Source organism: Aythya marila (genome assembly GCF_965140915.1).
Source record: "Aythya marila genome assembly, chromosome: 25".
Classification (NCBI taxonomy): domain Eukaryota; kingdom Metazoa; phylum Chordata; class Aves; order Anseriformes; family Anatidae; genus Aythya; species Aythya marila.
In genome coordinates, this window is record NC_139066.1 from 5,298,599 (window position 1) to 5,325,704 (window position 27,106).

Below are 27,106 nucleotides of genomic sequence, written 5' to 3' on the forward strand. Positions count from 1 at the left end.
GATGCCACCCAGCACCCCGGCTTGGCCCTGGGCTGCAGGAACAGTGGCAGTGAGGTGGCTTTGGCCGCCCCGACTCAAGGCCAGCTCTTCTCCATGAGTGTCACCCCCACTTCCTGGCCACCTGCATGCAGCAAATTGAGCCCTGCTCAACCACAGTCACCTGGGCTATTCAAGGGACCCTGAGGCAGGGCACACGCCCTTGAATCCCGAGGCTAACTTACCTCAGAGACGATCCTGGAGATCCAGCAGCCCCCAGGTGAGATGTAAAGCAGCCTCCCCGCTCTTGTTTGCAAGCCAGCGTGGGGCAGAGCAGGCTACCTGCAGTCCTGTGGGTGGTGGCAGCCGGGTGGGTTCCCCTCAAACCCTAAATCCTGGCTGCAAAAGCTGCCAGGATAATCCCCACCGAGCCCCAGAGCTTGCAGATGAGCCCAGCCCAGAGGGGAAGGGAGAGAAACCCAGGGTCCAAAATGCTTCAGGTGGAAACCGAACCCCCCCTGGGTGGCTGTGAGCACACCTCAGCTCTTCAGAGAGTGAGGTTTCTGTGCCAGGGGTAGAGCAGAGCAGGAGCCTCCAGCACATACAGATTTAAGTCTTAAATGGACACGGTAGAGAACCGATCAAAGGCAGGAGAGGTACAAGAACTTATAAGGATTCTCTCGACACCCAATAGACTTTTTTTTTCCTAAACTTGAAGTCTAACACTGGATTTCCACCCGCAGGTTTTTCAGCTGCTGTCACTTGCAGCAGCTCCAGGTGGTGGAAATTAAAGGTCCCACTCCGAAACAGCCAGGATCTGCCACCAGTCGTGAGCCAATTCGCTCTCACCTCCTTGACCTTTTTCCGGTAAAAGGGGACAATTATTGAACGCAGACAGGAGATTTTTCTCCGTACCACTGAACTCTCCTTTCCCAGCAGTGTGCAGAGCAGATCTGTGTTTGAAGGACCCACCAGCTACGAGAACTCCCCCATCGTTTTCGATCCAAACCAAGCAGCACCACCCCGCATCACCACCCCGCGGGCACCGACGGCCCGGCCCGAGGATTTATGGAGGCTGCAGAACACGCGCATGCAAAACACATTGGCTAAAAACAGATCCTCGCTCAGCGTATTCCCCGCTGGATTGAAGGAACAATGCATTCATAAATGAAAAATTCCACGGAACTGCTACGGGGCGAGTCCTGCAGCCTTCTGCGATTGTCACAGAAACGTCATGAAAAGCGAATTACCCCCAGACAATCCCCCCATTGTCCGAGCAGCACGTTGCTGTCACACCGGCTCTGGTAACAAGCCCGTTAATGATGTTAAGGTAGTTACTGTAACAGATGGAGCACGTGTGGGGTGGCTGTAAAAATCATATTTATCTTTCATGCATTAAGGGCAAAAGGTTGGTTTGGGATGTGTATGAGCGTGTGTGCGTGTACACATGGATGTTTAAGTCATTCTGTGGCTCTGAATCCTTTGTGACCAGCAGCTAACACGTGGAAATCGGCCTGCAGCTCATGCTGCTGGAGTTTAGAACCAAGTATTGTTTGCTCTGTCTCTTCAGAGAGATTCACAAGCAGAATGAGGTCCCTAGGCAAGGAACAAAACACCAAACCCCAGGGGCCAGGGGCCAGCCACGCTCCATCCATGCTCTTTGCATTAAGTGTTACACCAGCCCACGTTACTCGGGGTGCTGAGGTTCACGGGTGGCTTCAAATTCCTCAGAGGGCCCATTCAGCAGCTCACACATCTCCTTGGGCTTCCAGGAAAAATACTAAGCTTTAAAAATGAGATGTTATCCATGTGCATCATTTTAGGTAAACTGAAAGCAACCAGCACAAGGCAAGAGCCTCCACCTGCCTCCCCATGAAGGCTGGTGCCAGTCTGCCTACCTCCAAAAAAGCATTCCACACTAGACTCATGGCCTCTGCCGGCAGAATTTTTGGCTTTAGATAAGAAACTTTTGTTATCAGTTCTCATTCACTAACTCAGGTCAGTGAAAACAAGCCAGAAAATCTACAGCTCATACTATTTAAGATAATCCAGACCATTTAGACAGGGGCAGATGGTAAGCGCTCATACAAGCGTCTCATCCAGCATTGCTCAAGAAACACTTTCTCCCAGCAAGGGGCTAAAACACGCAGTCAGCTGATGCAAGTACTGCCAGAAAAAAGCATTATGCCTGTGGTTTTATGCTGGGATGACATCGTGTATTTTGAGGTTTTCAGAATCTTTTTACCATTATACAAGATAAACCAACCAAAAAGAATCACATCAACAGTAATTAGCATGTTAAGCTTAAAAGCTTCAGAATGTAATAGGTGGGTAAAACGTATTTAAAAAAAAAAAAAAGATCAGTTTTGGTTGTGGGGGGTTCCCAGAGGAAGCAGCTGAAATCCACGTGGAATTTCTGCAAATGAATTAAAAGATGTTATCGACAAACTAATTGTCAAAAACAAATAAACTGTTGATGCATTTTGCCATACCATGAGGTGAGAGAAAGAGGCTACACAAGAAAAGCAAAAATCAAATTAATTTGGAACAGAAATACCCCAAAATATGCTGTCCAACTGCGACTCTCACAATTTGCATTTTCTCTTTCACATACTTCATTTGGTTTTTGAAAATTAACTGCAAAGTTTCATGGAAACAGTAACAGAAGCAGCTGCAGAGCTCTTAGAAGGAAAATGTGCTTGGAAGAATGTTCACACAGTGACATAATTAAAGAGTCTCCAACCCTACAAAGTTTTTAATTCTATTTAACTTTATAAAGATGTAACACCAAGGAAAAGCTCAGGGTATTTATACAACATAATAAAACACTATATACAGCATCCCTGCCCATCTTTGTACATAGATACAGAGTTCCAATATATCTACTTAGCAGTGAGAAACATTCTTCAAAGTAGAGTAGAAGACAACCTGCCAAGCTCATTCTACTCATTTCATTAATAACTTTAACAATGTCCCAGATTTGGGGAAAAAAAGAATTAAAAAAAAAAAGTCAAATAATGGAGTCAAATAATTTTCATCTGTTTGCAACAGAAAAAAATAATTTACAGATAGCTTCAGCATGACATAAAACACACTGGATCGTCAAATCCATTTTTCAAGAGGAACTGTTACACTGTGTTTTACAGACATTTCAGCTGTAAGAGAACATTCTATTAAAAAAAAAAAAAAAAACCACAACAGTTGTGATGTCACCAAGCATTGTAAGTGGAAATAGAACACATGACACATTGTAGAGAAAGTCTAAACATCTGTAAGCACTTATGTTCATAGACAGAGCCGTGCTGCAGAGTGGATGTGGTTAATTACCATTTGATATACTAGCCTTCAGCACACAGGAGATGGTGATGAAGGATAAGGCTTGCAGTCTGACCTGTGCCATTGTCCAAGTATAACAGACATTCTAGCCGGGTTTCAAGGGATCTTTCTTGTATTATTCCAAAGCCACAGATACTAAATACCTCACTGCAGATGGCTTGCGTAAGAGACAAATAGTTACAGTGACCAGAAAAATGCATAAAATAGGAAAAACTGAGGATAAGCACCTCCCAGAAAACTGCCACTGTCCAAGAGCATAAATTGAAATAAATCCCTTTTAGCAGGGTAAAGAAATAAATTTTTATTTGGTCATTCAGAGCGGTTAGGTTGGTGAACGACTATTTCTTAATCACCATCTTTTTGTTGTTGTTCTGCTCAGTGCCCACATTTCTGAGTCTTAAGATTTTCTCTCTAAAAAAGGAGAACGACTAAAAAAGTGTTTCAAGAACCATTCCTGAAATGATGCAATACATTGAGGAGTCCCAGGACATTTGTCATGCAGCTGTAGAATCTGAGAGGCAACTGACATGAGCAAGCATCGCCCCCTTGTGCTTCTGCTCTGAAAATACTTTTCATGTTGTAGGTAAGCTTCAACTGCAAGAGTCCCAACAGAAAGGACACTCAACACTGCGAAATGACAAATATAAAACCAGTAACAGTCTAGGGGGGAACTAGGCTCATCGCCGTCTGAATGCACGTGATATCCTCCAAGCGTTGGGCTCCTCGTAGCGGTTGTAGAGGGGTTCAAGCCGCTGCTGCTTTTTCTGTTTGCTCAGTTTGGTTGGGTCGGAAACCTTGAAGAATGCTGGTGCAAATTCCACCAGCCAGCGTGGGTCAATAGTTGTCACTTCACGCATGTACTCCTTGGTGGTCAGCACTAGCTCATGATACACCACCCTGTAAAAAGAGAGCAACTTGGGATATTAGTATTTCCAAACAAGAAGAGGCACGGCAAGTGCTGCAGTATCTAAGCTCACCCTTTTTATCTCTGATTCTTCCCTCTTTTAGCATAAGACTCCTTATAAGCTCTGGTGCAGGCTATATAAGAACTATCCAGAAGAGTCATCATCTTTTTCCTCTCCTACCTCACACCTACTCTTCAGCATAAAGCTGCTCTCTTCTGTTTAAAACGATTCATTCTCTCCCTCAATATTTCAACATTGAAACTCCATTCCACAAGACAGGAACACAATCACAAGGCTTCAGTCCCAGCCTTGGTTTGAAAAGTAAGTCTCACATCTGCACAGGCACAGATTTTAGCAGCAGAAAGAGCCAAAAGCAGACTTGAAACTTTTCTCACTCTGCTCCTTGCTGAGAAGTCAGCAGCCTATACTTCAAGCTGTATTCTACAAATAGTGCACACCATCGGCTTCTCAGTTAGAAAGTCTGAACTGAAACAGAATTATGTAACAAGCCCTTCCTTACCATTCTGGCTGTCTGTTGAAAAGAGCACTGGATGGGTGGATATAGACCACCTGTTGATCAATGAGTGTCCGATAACCCTCCTGGGGATCCTTCTTTGCAGCATTTCTGAAGAAGCCGCTGCAGATGGCCTTCTGGACTCGAACCGTTGCCTTGCCACAGGACACCACATCCAGCTTGTGTCTGCCAGAGAAGAATTAGGGAGAACAAAAAAATTAGAGTTCTCCACATTCAGGTAGAGCTACTAACAGACTGATAGGTTTTGTTTAGCTACTATGGCATAAGAACACTAAGAAAACAGTCAGTACTCATCCTTTCGGATGTGCTCACCTGTCCATAATGCCCAACATCTGCTTGCGGATGTCCTGTGCCCTGCGTAAGGACCGGGCTTGGATAAAATTTTCATAGCACCAGGGATTTGAAAACTTATTGTTCTTCCAGGAATTGTAGACAGCCAGCAGAGTGAGGTGGTCTCCTTCCGTCTGGTGGAACTTGGCTTTCTTTTGATCAGCAAGTGCTTGTTTATCCTAACACACAAAGTACGCATCCATCAGATACCTACAGACACTGACTCCTCATCACCCATACCGTGCTTTTTTAAGTCTACCCAGAAACAGATCATATAAAATGGGGAAGATGACACAAAATTGAGTGGTGACTTACTAAGGATTACTGAGGAGCATCTAAGTGTTCCTGGGACAGCTCTCACTAAGCCAAACCTACGCTTGTATGACAGGAAAGCCTAGAACTGCCCTTGCTGAAGCCAGACTTGCTGTAGGCTCCCTGAAGACTCTCACAGGTGACAAGGACCTGACCAGGAAAGATGAATTCTTTTTTTTTTTCCCCTCTCCTCATTTTATTTAATTTCTGCCCATCATTTTGAAAGAGCACTTCAAAGGAAACTAATCACTTATACTGTAGGCAGTACAAGTGTGAATCAAACTAGGCAGTTTTATTGCTCTTGAAGCAACCTCAATGACTAACCATCAAAGGTACTGAAGCAGTAGCTTTGACCCCTCCATCCCTCCTCACTTGTCCAATCTGCTCATAAAAAGTTAATCAGACACTGTAATTACATAGTCTGTTAATTTCAATTTTGGTCTAAGTTCCAGCAGGCCATCATAATGAAGAAATAATGGTTACAAGAAGAGTCTGCTGTGAAATAATACTACCACAGCACAATCTGCTGCTTGCTGACTTAAAAGTAAGAACGAAGAAAGAGAATGCCAAGCTTCTAACTTTCATCTTCCCATCTGCAAAGTAACTACCAACATCCATAGCTACAAGGTGTTTATCCAAAAGGTACATCAGGTACGTAATGTATGAACCAACAGTCTAACCAAGCCACAGGTTTATTTGGGTAAATACACTCGCTCCTTAAGACCTGAGGCAGGCAACAGAAAACACAAACTGTAACAATTCTTGGCTGCACTCCTTACCTTTGGCCTGTAGAACACATTCTGTACAGACAGCATGGAGACTATGGTCAGCATTTCCTCGCTGCATCCCAGATGTACAGACATGATCAACATCTTGCACAACATGGGCTCCAAGGGGAATTCTGCCATCTGCAAGAAAGATGTTTCAGGGTACCCTCTCAGAAAAATCCCGAGTTCCCTCTGCAAGAGAGGAAAACTCTTTCTTCCATGCTTTCTTATCAAAACAGTGTGCTTCACCCAGAATAACTTTATTCAAGATGAAACAAATATATACACATTCTCAAGGACATCCCAATACTTACAGGGGATTATTTTAGACATTTTACAAATACATTTGCTTTTATTAGAGAAGTAATACCTGCTCTTTAAAAAGCAAAGATACATAACAACTACTCCCCTGTCATCCTCTACACACTTGCAACCCAGCCAGCACTATGAAGCATTCTATTTAACCTACCCTGCGCCCAAGTCGAGTGAGAAGTCCTTCATCATCCAAAGCTCCCAGAGTGTACAGCTGCTCCATGGCAGTTATGAGAGTTTCCATTGGGGGAGCGTCCATAAAGTCAAAGGAGAGCAAATCATTGATGCCCATGGCCTGAACAGAGGAAAGGGAGAACAACCAAGTTACAGCACTGAGGAGAAAGAAGACAGTGAACTCAACACTTCAGATAATCTGCATTGGCCTGTGGCTTTCACCTATCATTCGGTTTTCTGGTTTGTTTCTTTGGTACTGTTCCATACCTCTTCCAAGCAAAATAATTTCATCTAGGCAACATATAGGTTTAGTGATGGTTTTGAGGACTTCCTGCCTTGTAAATAAGTGTGACATAACAGCCTCACTGGACATTAAGTATGTCTCCAGCCTTCCCCTTTCCCAGAAGAGGGGAAAGACAGCAACTTCCCCAGCTTCTGTGTACTGAGTTAAGGTCCTGTTTGTGGGCACTCAGAAGGATGATATACGCTTAGAAGATGTGTATCTTTGGGGAACAAAACCCACTCTAAAACAGTGTATTTTATCTGTCCATGTTTAACAGAAAAACACCTTATACAGGAAATAAATACTGCTCATAAGATTCCTGTATTTCAAGTCTCTTGCATCTAACTGTTCTGCTCAGCTAAGACTTGTAATTTAGGTGGATATTCAACACTAAAACCCTCAACAGAAAAATGCAGGAGCAAGCTCAGTGCCTAAGAACTGCATGTGATGCAATCTCCCTTTCAAAATACCTCTGTTCACTAGGAGGATCTGAGGCTTATAAAGACAGACTAATTTATTGAAAGGCTAATGATCAGGCTGGCTTGCCAGAAGTCAGAGAAATACCCACCTTCAGGGAGAGCACTGTACTGGCCAAATTTGTTCTCTGGATTTCAGGCACATTGGTGGTTAGCATTTCATCTCGATAGGCACGCTCTGTATACAGCCTATAGCATTTTCCTGGCCCTGTTCTCCCAGCTCTTCCTGCTCGCTGCTTTGCTTGAGCCTAAAGATAAAGAAAAGAATCTCAGTGAACAGGTGTAAACAAGTACAGTTGAAAACAAGTCAAATTAAATGATTAATTAATCACAATTTTATTTGTATTAATAGAAAAAGAGATTTCCAATCCAACCAAGGTTCCCACTACAGTTCCTTCATACGGCCTCAAGTAATCTCAATTGCCTTACTTTGTTTCCACGGTCTTGGACCATCATCAAGACACATTAGCAGCAGGAAAAAAAAGCGTCAAATACAGAATGCTCACCTGTGAAATTGGTGTAACAACCAGCTGGTCGATTCCAGTTTTGGAGTTGTAAACTTTCTGCTTTACAAAGCCAGGATCAACCACATAATATATTCCATCAATAGTAAGCGATGTCTCAGCAATGTTAGTGGCAATGACAACCTGCAAACAACAGTGATTCAGTAATCAGTGCTGTGTTTGGCTGGCAAGCCAACCATGCTGCTCAACTTGAATAATCCATCCTATGTGATATAATCAGTTCACTGTAGATGATATAATCAGTTCACTGTAGATTCAACTCTAATTGTTTAACATTAAAAGGAAAAATGTACTCAGGAACTGAGGAACAGCAAAAAATTATCTACAGTCAAGAATGGTGAGGAGTTAAACCTCTATCTACCTTTGTTTTAGATTTGGACAGTATGGGAAGAGAGCATAATAAAATTTGCAATTAAAAGCAGGTGAAAGATCACGGTAATTTTGTACACAGGCTGCAATGATTTCAGGGAAAATTTCTGCCTATCATTTAAACACAGTCCATATTGAGAGAAAAAACTTCCACAGACTGTATCTCTAGGCATTCATAAGCCGTCTTTTTCTTCAAAACTACCCCACTTTGTCTGAAGCGGTAACTAACAGAATGAGAAGTACTAAGAAAAAAAAAAACAAAACAGCACAAGATGAAGCCACACTTAGCTGAAATTACCTTTCTGCTTCCTGGTGGGGCTGGGTCAAAGATCCTGGTTTGCATTTCACTGGGTAAAGCTGAATATACTGGCAGGATAATTAACTCTGGAACATCAGGACCTAGAGATTTCATCCTCTCATAGAGGATCTCACAGGCAGTGTCGATCTCTTCCTGACCAGTTAGAAATACCAAGATGTCACCTACACGGAAGTAAAACACACACACAATCAATTCTGCTCAGTACAGCTCCTGCATAACCAGCCCTCACCTCTTCCATTTAAAACAGAGATCCCCACATTTGCTAGCACCTGGGCAACAATTTTTAGCCAGCAGCAACAGTGCCAAAGGCACTATTTTACTCCTGCTTCTGACACACGATCAGTGACTCAAGAAGACCTGAATTACCAATCACCCTAGATTCACCATCCCTCATTCACTATTCCCCACTCACCTGGTGGCTCTGTTAAGTGGATCTGCATTACTGTAATCAGACTAGCATCCAAATAATCTGTCTCTGGCTCTTTTGTGTACAGGATTTCTACTGGGTATGTTCTGCCAGGAATTGTGAAGATTGGAGCTTCATAGAAATATTGAGAGAATTTCACAGCATCCAGTGTCGCCGACGTCACTATCAACTTCATATCCTGCCGTTTCTGTACCGTCTATAGCAGGAAAGAAAGTTCTCTGGTCATTTACTGTTTTTGGGACTATTAATACATAGCATTTGACTTCAGTCAAAGCAATACTTCACATTACAAAAAGAATTATGACCAGCTATATCAGGCGTTTTGACAGATTCCAAAACCTCTACAAGTAAAACAAGCAGCTCATTCCAGCATCCATTATTTCAAACAATCAACCACCAAGGTCACATTTTAAACCTTTCTCGGCAGCACCTATCAAAGAAAGCCTTTGTCAGAGAAGGAAGGAAGAGCAAAGCAAGAACATTGATCTGCTCATCCATCATTACGAGCATTCTGGAGTGCCAAAGCTCATTGTTTCTGTGAATTTTGCTTGCTTTATCTTCACCCAGCAGCTCTTTTTATGAAAATCCGTACTACAGATCCTTAGGAGTACTTGCTTTGCTCCTGAAGAGACTCTTAGAAAACATGAATGAACTTGACTCGTGTGACCTTGCCTCTCCTGAGGGGCTCCTACCCATACATAGCATACAGAGGACACCAAAGCAATAAAATCAAATGCTATATTACCTTCTTCAGGAGTCCAAAGAGCACATCTGTATGAATTGTCCTCTCATGGGCTTCATCCAGCATGATAATGGCATACTGGGTCAGATCAGGATCTATCAAGCACTCCCTCAGTAACATACCATCTGTCATGTATTTGATGACAGTTTCAGGGCTAGTGCAGTCTTCAAATCGAATGGTGTAGCCAACCTAGAAAGAAGAGTTGAATACAAAGCAATGCTCTCTTATCACATCACAACTGAATCTACAGAATTAAGTTATTAGCACCATTAATTCCCAGTTTCATTATTCTGACAGATCATTTTTACAGCCTACATGGGAAGAGACATGTGGACATGAACAAATAAACTATCCCCAGCACAGATTTTTCCAACTTTTCTCCATGCTTATTCTGGCACATTCTTCAACATGGAGATTTACCTCTTGTCCCAAACAGCAACCGAACTCCTCTGACACCCTCTTTGCAACAGACATCGCGGCCACTCTGCGAGGCTGAGTACATCCGATCTTTCCTCTTGATGTATATCCCGCCTCAGCCAGGTACTGGGTAATCTGGGTTGTCTTCCCAGACCCTGTCTCTCCAATAACAATCAGAATCTGGTTGTCATGCACAGCCTAAAGAAGGTCATAACAGATACACTTGTTAAAATTTAAAAACCGAGAACAAGAATCAATAAAGTATAGTTCAGACTAGACTGAGTACCTACTGCTCTTCCTCCAACTGACCCATACCAAAAATGATACAAGCAAGCATTCTCACTGACCAAGCCAGCAAACTGCTCAATCACTTAGCTGACTCACCCCTTTGCCCACGTGATCCTAGTTTCAATTTTGATTTACATTAGTAAATACCTGGAGCTTTACTAAAATATACAAACACACCCACACAAGTCATTTAAAATAATTACTCTAAGCTACAGTTCCACACTTAAAATTATCAAGTGGCTATTCATCTGTTAACAGGCTGGAACAGTATTTATATTAAATTACTGCTTGTTCAAACAAGAATGATATTTCAAGAGTCTTACTTGTATCAGCTGCTCCTTCAGTCTGAAGATTGGGAGACTCTCTCTCTGCTCAATGATAGAAAGCTGTGTCTTCTTACCATAAGAGGCTTTGTTGCCACCAAATGCATGTTTCTTCCACTCTGGGATATCATTGGGCATCATCCCAATACCTCGCATGTTTGCAGCTATTTGTCTTCCATCCACTAGAAAAGAAACAGTTTCATCATCACATTAGATCTGTGCAGCACAGATCCCAGTGATCCTGCTCCTAACACTCCATTATCCTTGCCTTCTACAGTTTTCTTGGGCATTTAAGTTTATATATTTTGCAAGTTCCTACACATACATTACCTCTATTACACTAATTTCCATGTTAAAAAAAAAATGCTTTGGCATCCATCTTGCTTTTTGGTAATGAATCTTGATGGACAGCAGGATATACCTGCATGTTCCCCTGACACTTCTATTTTGCACCAGCAAAGACAAATTTCTTCTTTGTCTCACTTTTAAAGTGAGGCAGAAAAACAGGTTATCATGAGCTAAGCATTATGGTATTTCTCTTAAGTTGCTCAATTACCCCAAAAAATGCACAGTTCATATTTAGATGTGTTCAGGCATACCATCAGGGAGAGGATCCACCCAGTGTGTGTTGAGACCCATGGGAATAGAATCCATCTCTGCTTCTCTTTGTGCTTGTTTAAGTTCTCGTCTTTCTTTAGCTAAAGCACTCTGCATCATTGCAGCCTGGGACAAGGAACCATCCGGATTCTGAAAAACAAGAAAAAAAAGTTAAGATCTCAAGTACTCCCAATGTTTCAAATTAAATTATCTTTCTGTCACCACTGTCCTTTTGAAGTTTAGAACATTTTGGTTCTATTGCTCTATTTCACTGTCACCAGCTAAGTAAGAACACGAGTTTGTAAGTAAAGAAAGGATCTTGAGTTCAGTGACAACATTTTTCAGTGCTCTAAGTAAATGCCTAAGTGGAAAACTGGTTATTGGTTATTAAATTCCCAAACATTTATTTGATTAAATCAAGTATGCTGTCTTTAGTCTTGAAAATCTCTTACCTTTACTATTTTGATGGGACTCATATCCATGCTTTGTTTAGTATGACCTCGAAGGAATGGTGGCTCTTCTTCAACTAACTCAATCTCAAGATCCTCATCTAAAATCCAGAAGTGACAACTTTAATAGAAAGGTAAGCACCTTCTTTCAGCTACACAGTAACAACATTACCTCTTCAAATAGCGCTCCCTGTGTATTCTTAATTATCACATAATTAGTCAGTGTTAAAAATGAAAACACCATATAAAAAAATGCACAGATATTTGATGCATATCCAAATGTAAGGCTGGAGCAATCCTAGTTCCAAATGTTTAAGAAATTGTGATTTGTTTCACATCCAATCTCTTTTTGAATCAGAACATGTCCAGAAACAGAAAGCATATGCAACCGTAAGACTACTCGGAAATACTACCTTCTTCATCATCGACTTTAGGAAGAATCCCAGTCTCCTCATCAAAGTCAGGAAACTCTTCCTTAGAAAGCACATTAGCTGCAATCATCTGAGAACAGAATGAATAAAACATGAATTTAAACCAAAGAATGAACACAGCTTATGCCCATGATGTCTCAGTTCTAATGATATTACCAGACTTGCATATCAGGAACAAAGGAACGTTCTGATTTCAAGAGGGCTGCACTAATAACTAAGTATCACTAAACAGGGATGCCCCAACTTGCTGTGATCTCTGGAGACAACTTGGTCCAGCCTCCTGGTCAAAGCAGAACTAAATTCAGAGTCAGAACCACGCTAAAAGTCCCAGTTCACAGGAAGACAGCAATTTAGATAAGGACTAAGTTAAAGAAACAAACAAGGAGCTGTATTCTAGTCCACAAAACTCCCTAACAATTTTACTGAGCGGCATCTTATTTCCCCTCGGTACAAAACATACCTGTTTTATTTCCCATTTCTCTGGGTCCGAAATTCGGGTGAGGCGTTTCCGTTCCAGGGTGTCATCCTCCACCTCCGGGGCATTCACCAGGGACAGGTGGCTGGGTCTGTCTGGGTTTCTCATTGAAGTTTCTTCATTGGTTTCTCCAACCAGGTTCCTCCTCCGGTTTGGATTCAAGTCTTCCCCAGTATCTTGATCAACATCCTACATCAGATCGATTAATCAATTAGCTCTACCTAAATTTCACTTGTCATTAACAGCAGCAATTCCTCTAACACAAAAAACTGAGTGTGTTTCTCAGAAAGAATACTACCAATGACAGCCAATACATTAAAAAATGTTATTTTGTGTTTTTTTGTTTTTTTTTTTCTTTCTAGTATTATGAGCTGAGTAAATCCCAAAGTCTGGGACGCTCTGCCTTGGCAACTGCAGTGATTTCATTCAAAACAAAACGCTTCTCTCCTACAGATAAAGGAAGCCAAGCATAGCCACTGCCTGAGGTTTGACCTGTCACGTCGCTAAGTGACAAGGCAAAAAATCCTGTTAGTACTGTTACATCAGAAGCACGCAAAAAAGAACCTAATGAAAATGAATAAAAAGTAACAGATCACTTAGAACTGTAACTCATACTTAATAAGTGTACAATATTAAAAAAAAATAGAATAGAGATTACACGATGCCCAGTGCCGCAGAACACATTCTATACCTTCATGCTCAGGCTGGTTTTGGATCCAGTAAACGATAACACTTTGACTTTTACTCTTTGTCCTTTGCTCACAACATCAGCAACGTTGGCAACCCGTCCTTCTCTTCGAAGCTCTGAGATGTGGACCAAGCCCTCCCAACGCTTCCTGTAGATGAAACAGAGGAACATATGACATTGACCATTATCACTCATGCAGTCCTTTAGATCATTCAAAGTTCTTCATTCTGGCATCAAAACTCAGCATGTTTTATTATAGCATCATCTTTTTAAGACACTAGCAGAAAACAGAACACTGATGGAGCAGTACCAGATTTGCTGTGAACATCACAACATACCTTAGTCCTTCCAGCTGCACAAAGCACCCAAACTGCATTATACTCGTGACTTTCCCATTATATATGTCTCCGATGGAAGGCTCCTCAGGTGGTGGACGGTCTATGTGCTTGTCCCTCCATCTCTCACTGCCCTTCTCGAGATACTTCTCTCGATCCCTCCGGTCCCTACTAGGACTCCGACTCCTGCTCCGTGAGCGGTATCTGGATTTTCCCCTGTTCCTATCCCGAGTCCTTGAACGAGACCTAGAGCGAGATCTGTGCCTTCGTCTCCTGTCCCTGCTACGGCTTCGGCTCCTCCTCTTCTTCTTTGTCCTAACAAACCAACATTACATATTTGCACGTAAGAACAGAGCAAGCAGGCAATATTAACTGCCAATATCCATCCCTCAAAGATATTCTAGAACCACACCGGTGGTCGCTGTTCCTCTGTTTGCCTTGCCTGTCTGCACTAGGCATCAGAGCTTCAAGTTCTTTAAGCGCATCAGCTGCCACTTTCACATCATCTTCATCCAGCATATTCTGCAAGAACAGAGAATTATTCTGTATGAAGGCTGATAAGAAGTCTGTCGCAGAGAATTAATCTACAGAACAATATCATCCATCTCTATTAAGAAAGAATGCAAGTTAAAATAAGAAAAGATGAAACATGAAGGAAAAATGGAATTATGGTCTTACCCTTATGTTGGGATTGTCCGGCCTGCAAAGAGCTGGAAACAACTCCTTCAACCTTTCCTTTTCTGATTTGGGTTTGACAATGGTCTCTGATTTTGAGGTTAATAAAACAAACAAGCAAAAAATAAATAATTAGAAGGTCCAAAACGATCTATCACCAGCTTTTCTGTAATCAAATGCAAAGCTTAACTTTCATCTGAACGCAAAGTTAGATACAGATTTTACAGAGATTCTCTTCAACGATGATGTTACTTTCCTACAAACACAGTTATGCATGAATCTATGAAATATTAAATAGTCTGAGCAGTGTGCTCAGTGTGGTTTTTTTTTTTGTATCTGAACAGCTTTCCTAACCCACCACTACTAACAGAGTCTTCCACATGCAACAGAAGGCTATGAAGATCTTGCCTTATAAGATTAGGATTTGTACTGCATCGAGCTCATGCAGTATGGCTAAAAAATACAAAAGACTTGGAATTATGTTTTTGTAGCTGTTTTTCCTTTTTTACACCTAACTGATGAAAGGGACAAGATTACACACACACCTTTACTTGTAGTTGGTTTTGATGGAGGCCGCATTGTCTGTATGAGACGGAGCAAATTACTAATAAGGGAATCCTGCAAAATTTAAAACAATAGGTTAAGAAGCATCTGCATTACTTTTGGTCATTCTTACAAAACACAAAATAGAGGTAAATAGGTCAAAAAAGGCTCAGCTCTTAAGATGTTCACTTTAAAAGAGAAAAGTGTTGCTACATTTTGCTTACACCCAAAAAACAATATAACTTGAATCTGAAAGTGATTAAGATAAATCAATTTAAGTGATTGTTCCACTTATTCTTTAAGCATTTAAGCCAACTACAGTAGCTTCTGAGAAGCTCATTAACCCCGCATCTAAGTACCACAAAATGCTTTAAGCTAACACTTAACTCCAAGAAAATTTGTTTCTTCCGTATTTTATATGCTAAACAAGACAGGAGACAGTAAACAGCCTCAAAAGAAGGCTTCACCAAGACTATGAGACAGGGAGACTCAATCAGACAGGTACATTCAGGTGCTAAACACTGCGTGGTTTTCCAGGTGAAGAAAATCAATAGTCAGTCCTCACACCTCTCTCTGACACACCAGGACAAAAACATGTAAGCAACACCCAGATCTCACTCACTGTGAACTCGGCACCATTCTTCAGAAGAACAGCTTTAAATGTGTCAAACGTAGTGTTTTTCTCAGCAAGGCTTATGACAAACTCGGCTGCAGAGAAGAAGCAGAAAGTAAATCAGAGCACAGGACTGGAAAGACTACAAACAGCAGGGCAAAAATTGTTCTGTGGCATCTGGAATATTGTCTCCAATTCTGGGCCCCTCAGTTTAAGAAGGACAGGGAACTGCTTGAGAGAGCGAAGTGCAGAGCTACGAGAATGATTAAGGGAGTGGAGCATCTCCCTTACAAGGCTGAGGGAACTGGGGCTCTGTAGCCTGGTGAAGAGGAGACTGAGGGGTGACCTCATCAATGTTTATACATACATAAAGGGTGAGTGTCAGGAGGACAGAGCCAGGCTCTTCTCGGTGACACCCTGTCCTGGTTTCAGCTAGGATAGAGTTAATTTTCTCCTAGTAGCTGGTAGGGCACTATGTTTTGGATAAGGACGAGAAGAATGTCAGTAACACTGATGTTTTAATTGTTGCAGAGTGGTGCTTGCACTAAGCCAAGGACTTTTCAGCTTCTCCCTCTGTCCTGCCAGCAGGCAGGCTGGGGGTGCAGCAAGAGCTGGGAGGGGACAGACCCAGGACAGCTGACCCAAGCTGGCCAAAGGGATATTCCATACAGGGTCATGCTAAACAATATAGAGGAGGGCTGGCTGGGGTGGGGGGACCAGCTGCTCAGGGGTAGGCTGGGCATTGGTCAGCGGGTGGTGAGCAATTGCATTGTGCATCATTTGTTTTGGACATGTTATTAGTAGTACTACTATTATCGTTGTTATTATTTTTTTCCTGTCCTAATAAACTGTCTCTATCTCAACCCACAGGCTTCACTTTCCCGTTTCTCTCCCCCATCCCAAAGATGGAAGAGGAAGGGTGAGCAACCGGCTGCGTGGTGCTGAGCTGCCAGCCGGGTTCAACCCCAACACACCCAGTGACAGGACAAGGGGCAGCGGGTGCAGGCTGGAACAGCGCAGGTTCCCCTTAAACACGAGACAAAACTTTTTAACGCTGAGGGTGGCAGAGCCCTGGGACAGGCTGCCCGGGGCGGGGGTTGTGGGCTCTCTTTCTCCGTAGACATCCAAAACCTGTGGGATCTGACCCAGGCGTTCCTGCTGCGGCAGGGGGCCTGGACCAGGCGATCCCTCGAGGCCCCTTCCTCCCTCAGGCCCATTCCAGGCCCTGCCGCTGGGATCCCCAGATATTTGTTTACATGGCGGCGCCAGGCCCGGCCGTGGCGCCCTACCCGCCGCCGCCTCAGCCCCACTCACCCAAATCCTTGTCGTTGATGCCCAGGTGGTTGTCCAGCTCCGTGCACACCTTGGAGACCAGCGACAGGTACTCGAGCTTGGCGAGCTCCTCCAGAGCCACCAGGTCCGCCATCGCTGCCCCCTCACCGCCGCCACCACCACTTCCTTCCGCATCCGGCCGGCGCCGGAAGCCGCGAGGAGGCGCCGCACGCAGCCTGCCCACACTGACCATAGAGAGAGAAGCGGGCGTGCTAGAACGCCTCGCGCCCACACTGACCATAGAGAGAGAGGGTCCTCCGCGCTGATCGGGAGGGAACCAATCAGCGCAGCCGAAGGAGCGAGCGGGGCTCGTGACGCGTCTGTTGCTAGGCGCTCCCCGCCGCCGCCGCCGCCATGTCGGCCTTCCACTGGGAGGCGCGGCGCAGGCAGGCGGCGCTGGAGCGGCGGCTGAGGGTGAGACCGGGACCGGGACCGGGACCGGGAGGAGGCGGAGAGCGGCCCCGGGACGGCGCTCACCGCCCCCTCCCCGTTGCTTCCAGGCCATGGCGAGCCTCGAGGGGGACCCCAAGCACAGCCCCGGCACCGGCGTGACCCCGAGCCCGCCGCCCGGTGAGGGGAACGGGGCCGGGAAGGGGGTGAGGGGAGCGGGGGGGCTCTGAGGCAGAGCGGCTCACGGTGGCTCCGGTCCCTCCACAGAGCCTCGGATGTCCCGCTGCTGCTGCTGCCCCTGTCACCGAGCACCCACCACCAGCGCCAAGCTGCCCGACCGCTTCACGGTAAGGGCCCCGGCACCCAGCGGAGTCCCGGGGAACGGGCGTTAATTTCTTGGTGTGGCTCCTTCTGGGCTCTGTTTGTGGTTTTATTGTTATCACTTCTTGCTTGGTTTCAGTAGGGCTCACGGCTCAGAGCGGTAAGGAGGCGGTTGGTGAGTCCTTTGTGAATAACACGGAGTTAGCCCTCAGCTCCGTCACACCCCGAGGAAACCAAAGTGGTTTTTCACGCAGTGCTGTGCTGCTGAAGGATTAATAATATCGTTGTTTCGCTTTTAGGCTCTGCAGTACTTGCAGCAATGGTAAGACAGGAGTAGGCTGCAGGCCAGAAGTAAGACCCAGGATCTCCATCAGAAGCGGACAAGCTTCGTGAATCCAGCACTACGAGTGTACAGCATTAAGGGGCAGTTTCACCACCTTCAGCAGTAAAAGCTAATCCTTAAGTAAAACATCACATCTCAAAGGGATCCTGGTTCTATCATGTCCTGTCCTTCCCTCCTCAGAGCCCTTTCCCACAGCCAAAATCCTATTTCTTGCCCGCAGAAGTGCTGTTGCCAGTAGTACCAGACTCCAGGATTACTGGCTGATTACTCCAGGATTACTTAGCTGCTTGAGGGAGGAAGGTGCCTAGTTACCAGTTCAGTGTGATGAGACAGGGAGAAGCAACACTGCAACAGCTCTGTAAGAGTTAGGTGTTTGGGAAACATGTTTTGAAGAAAGGAGCAGAGGTTTTCTTCTGACTGCACCTGACACCCTGCTCTGCCTTCCAGTGGGCAGAGAAAGTGCTCAGCAGTGGAGTTAAAAGTTTAGTCCCGAAACTCCCAGGCTACTATTTGACCAGGCAGCACCCACACTAGAACCTGATGCATACATTTAACTCATCCATGGCATAGGGAACACTAGTGTCAGCACACAGAAGGCTGCCAGGGCTGTTCTTGTAAAAGGCTCTTGGGTTGTCTTGCAGCTTTGCACAAACTAAAACACAGAAAAGGTCTGTTTCCTGACATTTGAGCAAACTATGCTTTTCTCACTCATGCTTGCTCATGTTCAGAGCATCCAGTGGCAAAGTGTACAGGAAAGCAATTCAACAAACAGCAGGTACCAGCTACCACATACCGCTAGCTGGAAAACAGCAAGTCTTCCACATTTTCTCACTGAGATGGATCCCGTTACAGAACAGCTGGAGGATGATCTTATTTTAAAATATATATTTATGTATAAAAAGACAAATCAAGGCATTGCATTCTTGCCTCCTACACCAGAGAGCTCAAACAGCAGGTATCAGAGTCACTCTCACGTGGTGTTTTGGCACGATATGCAGTAGGTTGTGAGTTTTTTTAAAGAGAAAAAAAAAACAATATAAGAGAGACATCAGTCCTGTTTCTTGCTCCCATGGAACAGGTTGTGCAAGTGTCAGACACTAGTGATACAGATGTGATCCAGCCAGGTCTCACCCCAGTCCCTTTGCAAGTTGTGAGCTATTAAATTCAGGACATCAGTACTAAATTGTGCAAGGAAGAAACAAGTAGGGGTAGACTAATTGGACACCACCTCTGATGGAGCAGTGAAACATGGCAGAGTGTGACACCCCATCCTCTGGCCACTCAGCTGTAGGGTCAGCCACGATAAGGAACTGAAAGAGAAAAAGCTGCAATCTAGGGGCAGTACAGTCCCAGTACATTACCATCTTCACAAGGGAGACGGGAGCCTTGCCCAGCAAACACCAAGCCTCCTGGCTTAAGGCATGGGTTGAGAAGCAGCTCCACGAGTTTGTCTCCCTACAACTTGCCTTTGTGATGGAATACCCAGCACCCAAAAGCTCTGCCAGCCTGGCCCTGTCACGGTGGGCGGCGGTACAGTGCGTGAGGTAACGTAGCGTTCCCCCGGCAGTCCACGTACTGGTAGTCTTCAAAAGCCACCTGTTCCGAGTGACACAGGTACGTGCAGGTCAGGGTACCCCTGCAAGGCAAAAGCAGAGCAGAGCTGCACTTGTGATTGCCCCAGGTAAGACTTCTCATAATGCACAGGTGCTGTGGTGAGCTTCCACTGCTGTCCTCTTTTGTCCCAGTGACACAGCCCCAGAACGCAGCAGTTGAGATATCCTCAGCTCAATTTCACATGGTGGAGTGGAAAAGCATCTTTCAGACTGCATTAGTTTCAAGAGCTGCCTCAGGCAACAGAATACACAGAAGAGCCTGCTTTCTCCCGTCTTGCTCTCAGCACCTGCTGCTACAACATTTGGGGTCAGACACCCAGACAGAGCCAGACAGAGTCCAGGCTGATTCCCAACAGCACCAGGAAAGCAGGCATAATCAAACTAGTAATTAACTTCCAGCTCTGGGACGAAGAGCTACTTCACAGCTACAATTAGTATTATGGACAGAAGTCTGCCAGGCCTGCTTGTGACAGCTCAAGCTGTCACTGGTGCTTACATGAAGCCTGAATCCCAGAGACTTCTCACAGCAGCAATGGCTTTGGACAATCATCTCCCCCCACACCTCAGGACACCCATCTAGGTAACAGCACATTTGCACTGAAGGCAGTTCTGGTCTTAAAGAGCACTGACAGGCTGACCTTCTTTTAGAATGGTGTCCAAGAAAGAAACGCAGTTCACACACGTGTTACTTATAGCTCTGATCCAGGCAACACTTACTGTAGGTGCAGCAGAACGTTGTGAACTCTGACTTTTGTCCAGGTGCAAATGTTACTGCAAGAGAAAACAGAATTAATTTCACAGGAGCTGCCTGCACCACGCATGTCCTGTCTTCAATCATTCCACTGTTTCTCTGCTTCTCTAAAAACATCTCTGTGAATTATTCTAACAACTATGCAGTCAAAATTCTTTGAGAACAGCTCTTTCTACACCAGTAGAAGATGTTTTTGCCAGTATAACACAACTGCGGATTTAGTAAGCACAGGTCTTGTATATATGCAATGCAAAGCCTGCCTGCGCAGAAGCTTTGGTTACCATGAACTCTGCATAATTTGCTGGTTACTTGCAGAGAACTGTATTTTGCATAAGGTACAATTCCTTTAGCTTCTCACAAATGAGAGATTAGAAGTTTACAGCCTAGACATTGAACTGATACCATCGCCTCCTCATCAGAACATATGGAAAACAACATTGTTGAGCCAACACTAAGCAGAGAATAGAAAACAAGCTTAAAATGAATGTGCCAAACTTTTATCCGGATCGACTCCATGCAGTAAACTGAAAAGAACGTACTCACTGCACTGCAGACAGGACCAGTGCAGGAAATCTAGTCATAAAATGCCTACAAGCACTAGGGTTACTTAGTAATCAAAGGAAGAAGTCTTTATGAATTACTCACTAAGTGTTGTCATCCGATATAATACTGGCCACCGTGTAATAGATCTGAAGAGAGCAAGAAACAAGAACTAGAGTTACATTTGCATACAACTGAAAAACTAAAAATAGCCAGAGTTGGACTGTCATTAGGTGTCTTAAACTGCATTTCAATGCCTAATTCAATGCAATTATTAACAGTATGTAAAAAAATAATCAGAAATTCAGTCCAAAAAGACCTTAAGAAGGCCATCTAGGCCATACACATGACCTTCACAGTAAGGATGGATCAGCTGCACTCAAAGTGCTCCCTCCAGAGTCTTGTCTAAGAAGACAGATATGCCTTACCAGAAGTTGGTATGGCTTCAAACCAGGAACAGGTACATTCTTAGATTACACTTTCTGGAAGTGGGATGTAGGAAGCCCCATGTTGAGGGACTTTGAGTATTTGGGAGGTATATGACAAAGGAGTGGGTCAAGTGTGCAAAAAGGACCTCCCTGCCTAGGACATCCAGATTAGTTTAGAAGGAAATGCAAGAAACACCAGAGCTTACCTGGCCGCTCTGCAAAGGGCTGACATTCAGCAGGGTTTTCACACTGGTCTTCCCTACTACCAGGGACTGGTGCAAAACCTCTATGTCTAGTTGCACAGCAGTGACCAGGTAGAAGTTGCTATTAGTTATATTCAGCACATTCTGAGGAAAGAAAGAAGACAAAAACCACCCTGTAGCAGGGCCACGGGCTATTGTTGCCAAGTAGCTTCAAATGTGTTCCTGTTATGGTCTTACAGCAGCAGCACAGGACCACACAGTCCCTCTCAAGACACCAGAAATACACTCAGCCTGGCCACAAAGGTGCATATGCTGCAGTGTCTCCCATGATAGCCAAAGGGGTACAGCCAAAAAGCTCAAGGATGCGGAAGAAAAAGGATTCCCAGAATTAATCACAGTGCTGCTTCTACGCAGCCTCCTTTGGCCCCTTTTTGCGACCTGCTCATATGCAGCCACACCTCTGATGCTGAAACATACTCCTGATATTGCTTCCAAGCAGCCTGAGATTAAACTGAAATGGCAGGTATGACAAGACTGACACCAGCCAGCCATCGGCTAGCCAGCCTACACGGAGTGGCACAGGAGATAAGCAGGGAGCCCTTCAAATCTGTTTGATTGAGAGCTGAGTGAGCACTTACTGTCATGTTGAGGTATATACTGGTGGTATTGACATCAAAACCAATGGAGGAGGCATTCAGCCCTGCAGGCAGCACAGTAATGGAGCGAGGAAACAGGAAGAAGATACTGAGAGATGTCATCAGCAGGCAGATTGTCACAGCAAGACATACGTAGAGTTTCCTGCAAAATACCACCAAGGCCACAGTCACTCATGGTTTGTCACCCTTGTCACAAGCACCTGCAGCCCTGCTCCAGCTGAAAGCCAGGGGACAAGAGGAATACCAGAAAACAGAACTATTTGCCAGCTCCCAAACCACAGCAGAAGCAGGATAGAGTCCCACACAGCGGCATGCTGAATTAGAGCAGAGATCACTGGATATCCCCAACAACTGGGCATTTCCTCCCCCACAGAAGACTGTCCAACACCTACTGCTGAAGACATTGTGAACTCTAAACTTACCGCAAGCCAGAGCACAAACAGCAAAACACCCACAAGACTGATGCTTCCCTCTGCACACAGAACAAACATTCAAAAAATGAGAAAAAGGATTCATTTAGTAGGACTTACGTTCGTCTGGGCTTCAGCCTCTGGTCACCATATGGAATCAGTGCCACCAGCTGCTCCTCTTGCTCTGAAAGAGGCAGCGACAGATCAGAGGTCACACAAGCGAATAAAGCAAACTGCATTGCAGCTTAATGTCTGCCCATGCTTACAGGTCCAATTTAGAAGGCAAGTGTGAGTTAATTAAGAGTTAAGCTTGGGCATTCCCAGCTTGGAACTGAAACAACTCCTCAGGAGCTCCTTAACAGGCTTCAAATAATTATCTAAAAGCAGCACTATCTGCTTTCCCACCCCATTCTCCCCCAGCAGGGGCACCCATGGAAGTCACTGGTGAACCAGAGATGAAATGGTTCAGCCAAGGTCTTTGGGCAAAGAGCCACATTCCTACCTTAGAAGTCTCTAAAAACAGAGGCAGCATGCAGAAGAATTACATACCCCTGGGGATCCTTCCTGTTCCCTGGCATGTTGGGCAATTGACGTAGCTTCGACGTAAGATGCCTGCACCAAGCATGCCGGGTGTAGCAGAATCTCCTCCGTTGATGCTCGCATAATTGGCGATTTCATCTTCAGCATCCAGTTGCCCAGGTAAGATCAGCTTCCCTTCACTCTCCTTTTGGGCAGATGTTTTCCAGAACTGTGAAATTTTTCCACCCATGGCTGAAGGAAGAATTCTGTGTCCAACACGAAAAAATGCATTAAGAACATTGCCTGGGTAAATCAATCTACAAGAGCAGCACCGTCAGTGTTTACAGTAGGAGATCATGAGTATCACGCCATTTATATTTGCTAAGTTTCCTAAAGCACAGCTCTGAAGTTGCTTTAAAAGATGAGTGACTCTATCTTTTAAATATTCAATCTCCTAGACACTCTAGTTGCGGGAAAAAGTCTGAGGATGCCACTTACAAATATGCCAGATTCTTCACCTCATGGTATTTGGTAAAACGAGTGCAATGCTGACTCAAAGCACGTGAACATTTTAAGATAACAACGTCGCTCAGAAGTAGAACTCTCAAATTCTTGCCTAGTCTTTACTCACGTGTGTCCCCTTGGCAGTCCTAATCTAGCCTGAATAAAATCAAATAGTACTCAATGTAAAAACATAAACTATCTTTAGATTCTGTAGCCTTACGTTATCTCTGAAAGTTAAAGTGGCAGCTGAACTCATTTTCCCAGGCTTCTGATAGTTAAATTCTCAGCTCCTAGTAATCCTCTCAACAGCATTAACGATACCAAGCAGAGAAAAAGATGCATCTTCATCACAAAAGGCATTACTTGAACCCAGTTTGCTACTGGTGACAGTCTTTGCTGTAGGCAGTCTGGTTTCAGCGACTCAGAGGTAGGATGCTTAGCTTTGATACCAGCAGCCTCTACATTTGCCCAGATGATAGAGAGGCTTTGAGTGAATAACCCCTCAGGGCTCTATTACAAAACATACCAGGGAAGAAACATCACCACCTGCTAGTGGAGAACCACCACGAGAGTCAAATTGCGTAGAATCACAGGGGATTTATTGCTCAGCCCAGAAACCAGAGCATATCTGAGAGCTGATTCCAGGGGCAGCTGTTCCTTTCATAGCTGACAAAGGAAGAATCAGGATCTCCTTTATCCAGGAGCAGGACATGGCTGCAGCCCTGCAGAGCCACAGAGGAACCTTCCACAGCCTTGAACCCCCTGGACTTGAGGAGGTTCTGCAAGACAGGTAACTCTGTGTACTGCAAGGGGGTGGGGAACACTGAGTGAAAGAGAAGGATGAGGACACCTGAAGGATTTGGGCTTCCCCAACACGGAAAGAAGAAGGGCCCCGTTACCATAGGGACTGCGTTACAATCTCAGCAGTCTCTTGAACGCCCCAGGAAGCAAAGCTGCAGCTTCTCTAATCTCTCAGTTAATGTTTACCAGCTTTTTCAGAAACAAGCAGTGAGGAGGAGAAGTAACAGATTCTTCACGCAGCTGGGACAAAAAACCACGGAAGCTGGGAAAAGACTCACTTGTGTGTATCAGGGAGACCAAGTGCAAGCCGCAAGCAGGTGGAGAAGCTCACCTCAATCAGGTACTGCCCCCAGGCAGTCCTTTGGGTCTGCTCTAACCCACACAACCTGCCCCACACACCACTATCCTCAGGGACAGTCCTGAGGTCTGTCAGGGGAAGTGGAAGGTAACCAACAGAGGCAAGCTTTGATAGGGATCAGGTCCCCTCATCTTGAACCACCACGGGGGCGCAACGAGCTCCTGCAGGCCCGACTGCCCCTGCGCCATGGCCAGCCCCAGCCCCACTGTTCCGAGGGGGCTTCTCTGGGCCCAGCCCCACACTCCCCCAACAGCAGCCCCAAGCCCCCAGCAGCCCTGCCAGAGGCCACCGGGGGCTGGAGCTGCTTGGGGTCCCTTCCAGCCACCCCGCTTACCGGTCGCCCACCACGGGTGGCTGCTGAGCCCAGAGAAGCGGAACCGAAAGCAGCACGGGGCGGGCTGCGATCCTCCCCGGAAGGGAAGCGGGGGCGGCCGCCCAGCTGGGGCCCTGGTGCTGCCACGGGGGAGTGAGCAGCTGGGACAGCCCTGTATGCCCACAGCCGAGACCGAGAGCTCCATCCAGAGCTGCTGCTTGTGAAAAGCCCCATGAGAGTCAGCCAAATAAAGAGCTTTATTGTCAGCAGAGAGAAGAAAGAGGTGGTTTTCTGCCCTCCTCCCCTTTCCTCCCCTTCCCCAAGACACTTGACTTTAAAAATGTTCACCCTAAATAAGATACAGAGGTCACGTTTTGCACTATAGAATATATTATAAATTATACCATGCATCCATTAACAAAATATACAAAGCCAACGGAAATACATCTTAAGCCCGAGCATACATTATCTAAACCCTAGTAAAAAGTAACCTAAGGAAAACAGCATTTCACACTTCACCTTTCAATCTGCAATGAAGTGCTTTTTCCTCATACATTTTAGTGTTTTGTTAATTTACAGAATACATTAAAATCCTAAGTAGAAAGGTACACACAGAAATAACAAACGTCCTGCTGGGCATTCCAGATCAAAGCAGACAACCACGCCAGGCTTAGGAATTTCACCAGCTACTGCACTTCATCCAAGTCCTTTCCTCCTCCTCATTCTACAGTAAGCATAAGCCAAAGGTACTCAAAACAGTATGTGTAAGTTACGGTTGGAAAATCCAGGAGTTTCAAGTTACAGAAAGATCTTCATCTGGTCCACAGCAGACAGTTGCACTGGGGTACAGACAGATGGGAAACACACTGCAAAATAGTCCTACTGTATTTCAAAATAAACATTTAAGAGTATATCTTCCACAATCTATAAAAATAGGTTTAAAACAGGAACAGTATGATACATTTTTTTCTTCATTTATTTTACTGGTATCTTATCTCTGAGGGTATTATGTCTTTTGAAAAAAAAAAACATTACTACTACTGATCACCTGGTCAGTTACAATACTGATAACTGCTTCAGCTACAATGCGCCTAAACAGAAACACCTTATTTTGAAGCAGCAATAATATAAATATTTTACTATCAATCGTCTCTTCCTGCAGCAAGAAAGTTTGCTCAAAAAGAACGTAGCCAACACTGCTGTCACTTTCAGAGGACCAAACTGAACAGTTCCCTAAGGATACACCACTGCACAGCAGTGTATGTTGCTGGTTTCTTGTGATTCTTCAGAATCAAATCTCCTCTCGGCATGTTTAGAAGGGAATTCTTAAATTTCAAATTAAATATGGGTATGCAAAGCAAAATCTTGTGAGAAAGTGAGTCCTACAGATGTGTCTATGGAAACACAGCTAGAACCATCACAGGAGACCGTACACTTCACACTGCTTAAGTTACTACATTTTTTCAAAGTATAAAAAGTCACACAATCCCTACGTCGAGCATTCTTCCCATTCTCAAACACTACCAGAATTTGTACTTCAATTCAGATCTGACTTTTTACACATTCTTCAATTCTTCTGTGTGGTATTAACAGGTTAAGAGGTTTGATAAAAAGAAGATAGGGGTCAAGTTTAACGTTTTTATGAGGAACCTCTAAATGTTCTTAGAAAGGCTTAGAAAGGCCCTTCCCACATTTACAAATCCATCTTTAACCACATATTTTTACATAGGCTATATTTTCTGTTAGAGATATGATTTGCATTATTACTAGAGATGGTTCAACGGTAAAAATCACATTCATGCTTTATTCTGCTATAAGAAACAATGACTTTCCTGGTAAATGTCAGTTTAAATTAACAGTGGTTGTGATTTCAGACTGTTTGAGAACTGTTCGATGGTTCAAGACTAATTTCAGTCTATAAGCAATTTTTTTTTCTTAGAATGACTTGTAAGATTTAAATCTGTTACATTACTATCATGCATCGGACAAAAAAGATCAATGAC

The 27,106-nt window shown here is 44.5% G+C and overlaps 2 protein-coding genes across 2 annotated transcripts; both read right to left on the minus strand.

The window, feature by feature from the left end:
• Window positions 1-2,719: 2,719 nt before the first annotated feature.
• Window positions 2,720-17,085, minus strand: DHX8 (DEAH-box helicase 8). The gene is made up of 23 exons (XM_082778778.1): window positions 16,936-17,085; window positions 15,631-15,716; window positions 15,011-15,083; window positions 14,469-14,554; window positions 14,203-14,312; window positions 13,794-14,105; window positions 13,459-13,603; window positions 12,753-12,956; window positions 12,275-12,362; window positions 11,865-11,962; window positions 11,415-11,562; window positions 10,816-10,997; window positions 10,208-10,402; window positions 9,791-9,976; window positions 9,031-9,241; window positions 8,598-8,779; window positions 7,913-8,053; window positions 7,499-7,654; window positions 6,631-6,768; window positions 6,174-6,302; window positions 5,065-5,261; window positions 4,738-4,917; window positions 2,720-4,209 (listed from the first exon to the last, which is right to left on the minus strand). Exons 1-23 carry the CDS (start codon window positions 17,045-17,047, stop codon window positions 3,990-3,992), a joined length of 3,579 nt encoding a protein of 1,192 aa, XP_082634904.1. The 5' UTR covers window positions 17,048-17,085; the 3' UTR covers window positions 2,720-3,989.
• A 1,886-nt stretch (window positions 17,086-18,971) lies between these two features.
• On the minus strand, window positions 18,972-25,176 carry TMEM106A (transmembrane protein 106A). The gene is made up of 8 exons (XM_082778779.1): window positions 25,125-25,176; window positions 23,158-23,393; window positions 22,729-22,792; window positions 22,181-22,340; window positions 21,546-21,686; window positions 21,017-21,060; window positions 20,338-20,391; window positions 18,972-19,643 (listed from the first exon to the last, which is right to left on the minus strand). The coding sequence occupies exons 2-8, from the start codon at window positions 23,375-23,377 to the stop codon at window positions 19,523-19,525; spliced, it is 804 nt and encodes a 267-aa protein (XP_082634905.1). The 5' UTR covers window positions 23,378-23,393; window positions 25,125-25,176; the 3' UTR covers window positions 18,972-19,522.
• Window positions 25,177-27,106: the final 1,930 nt, after the last annotated feature.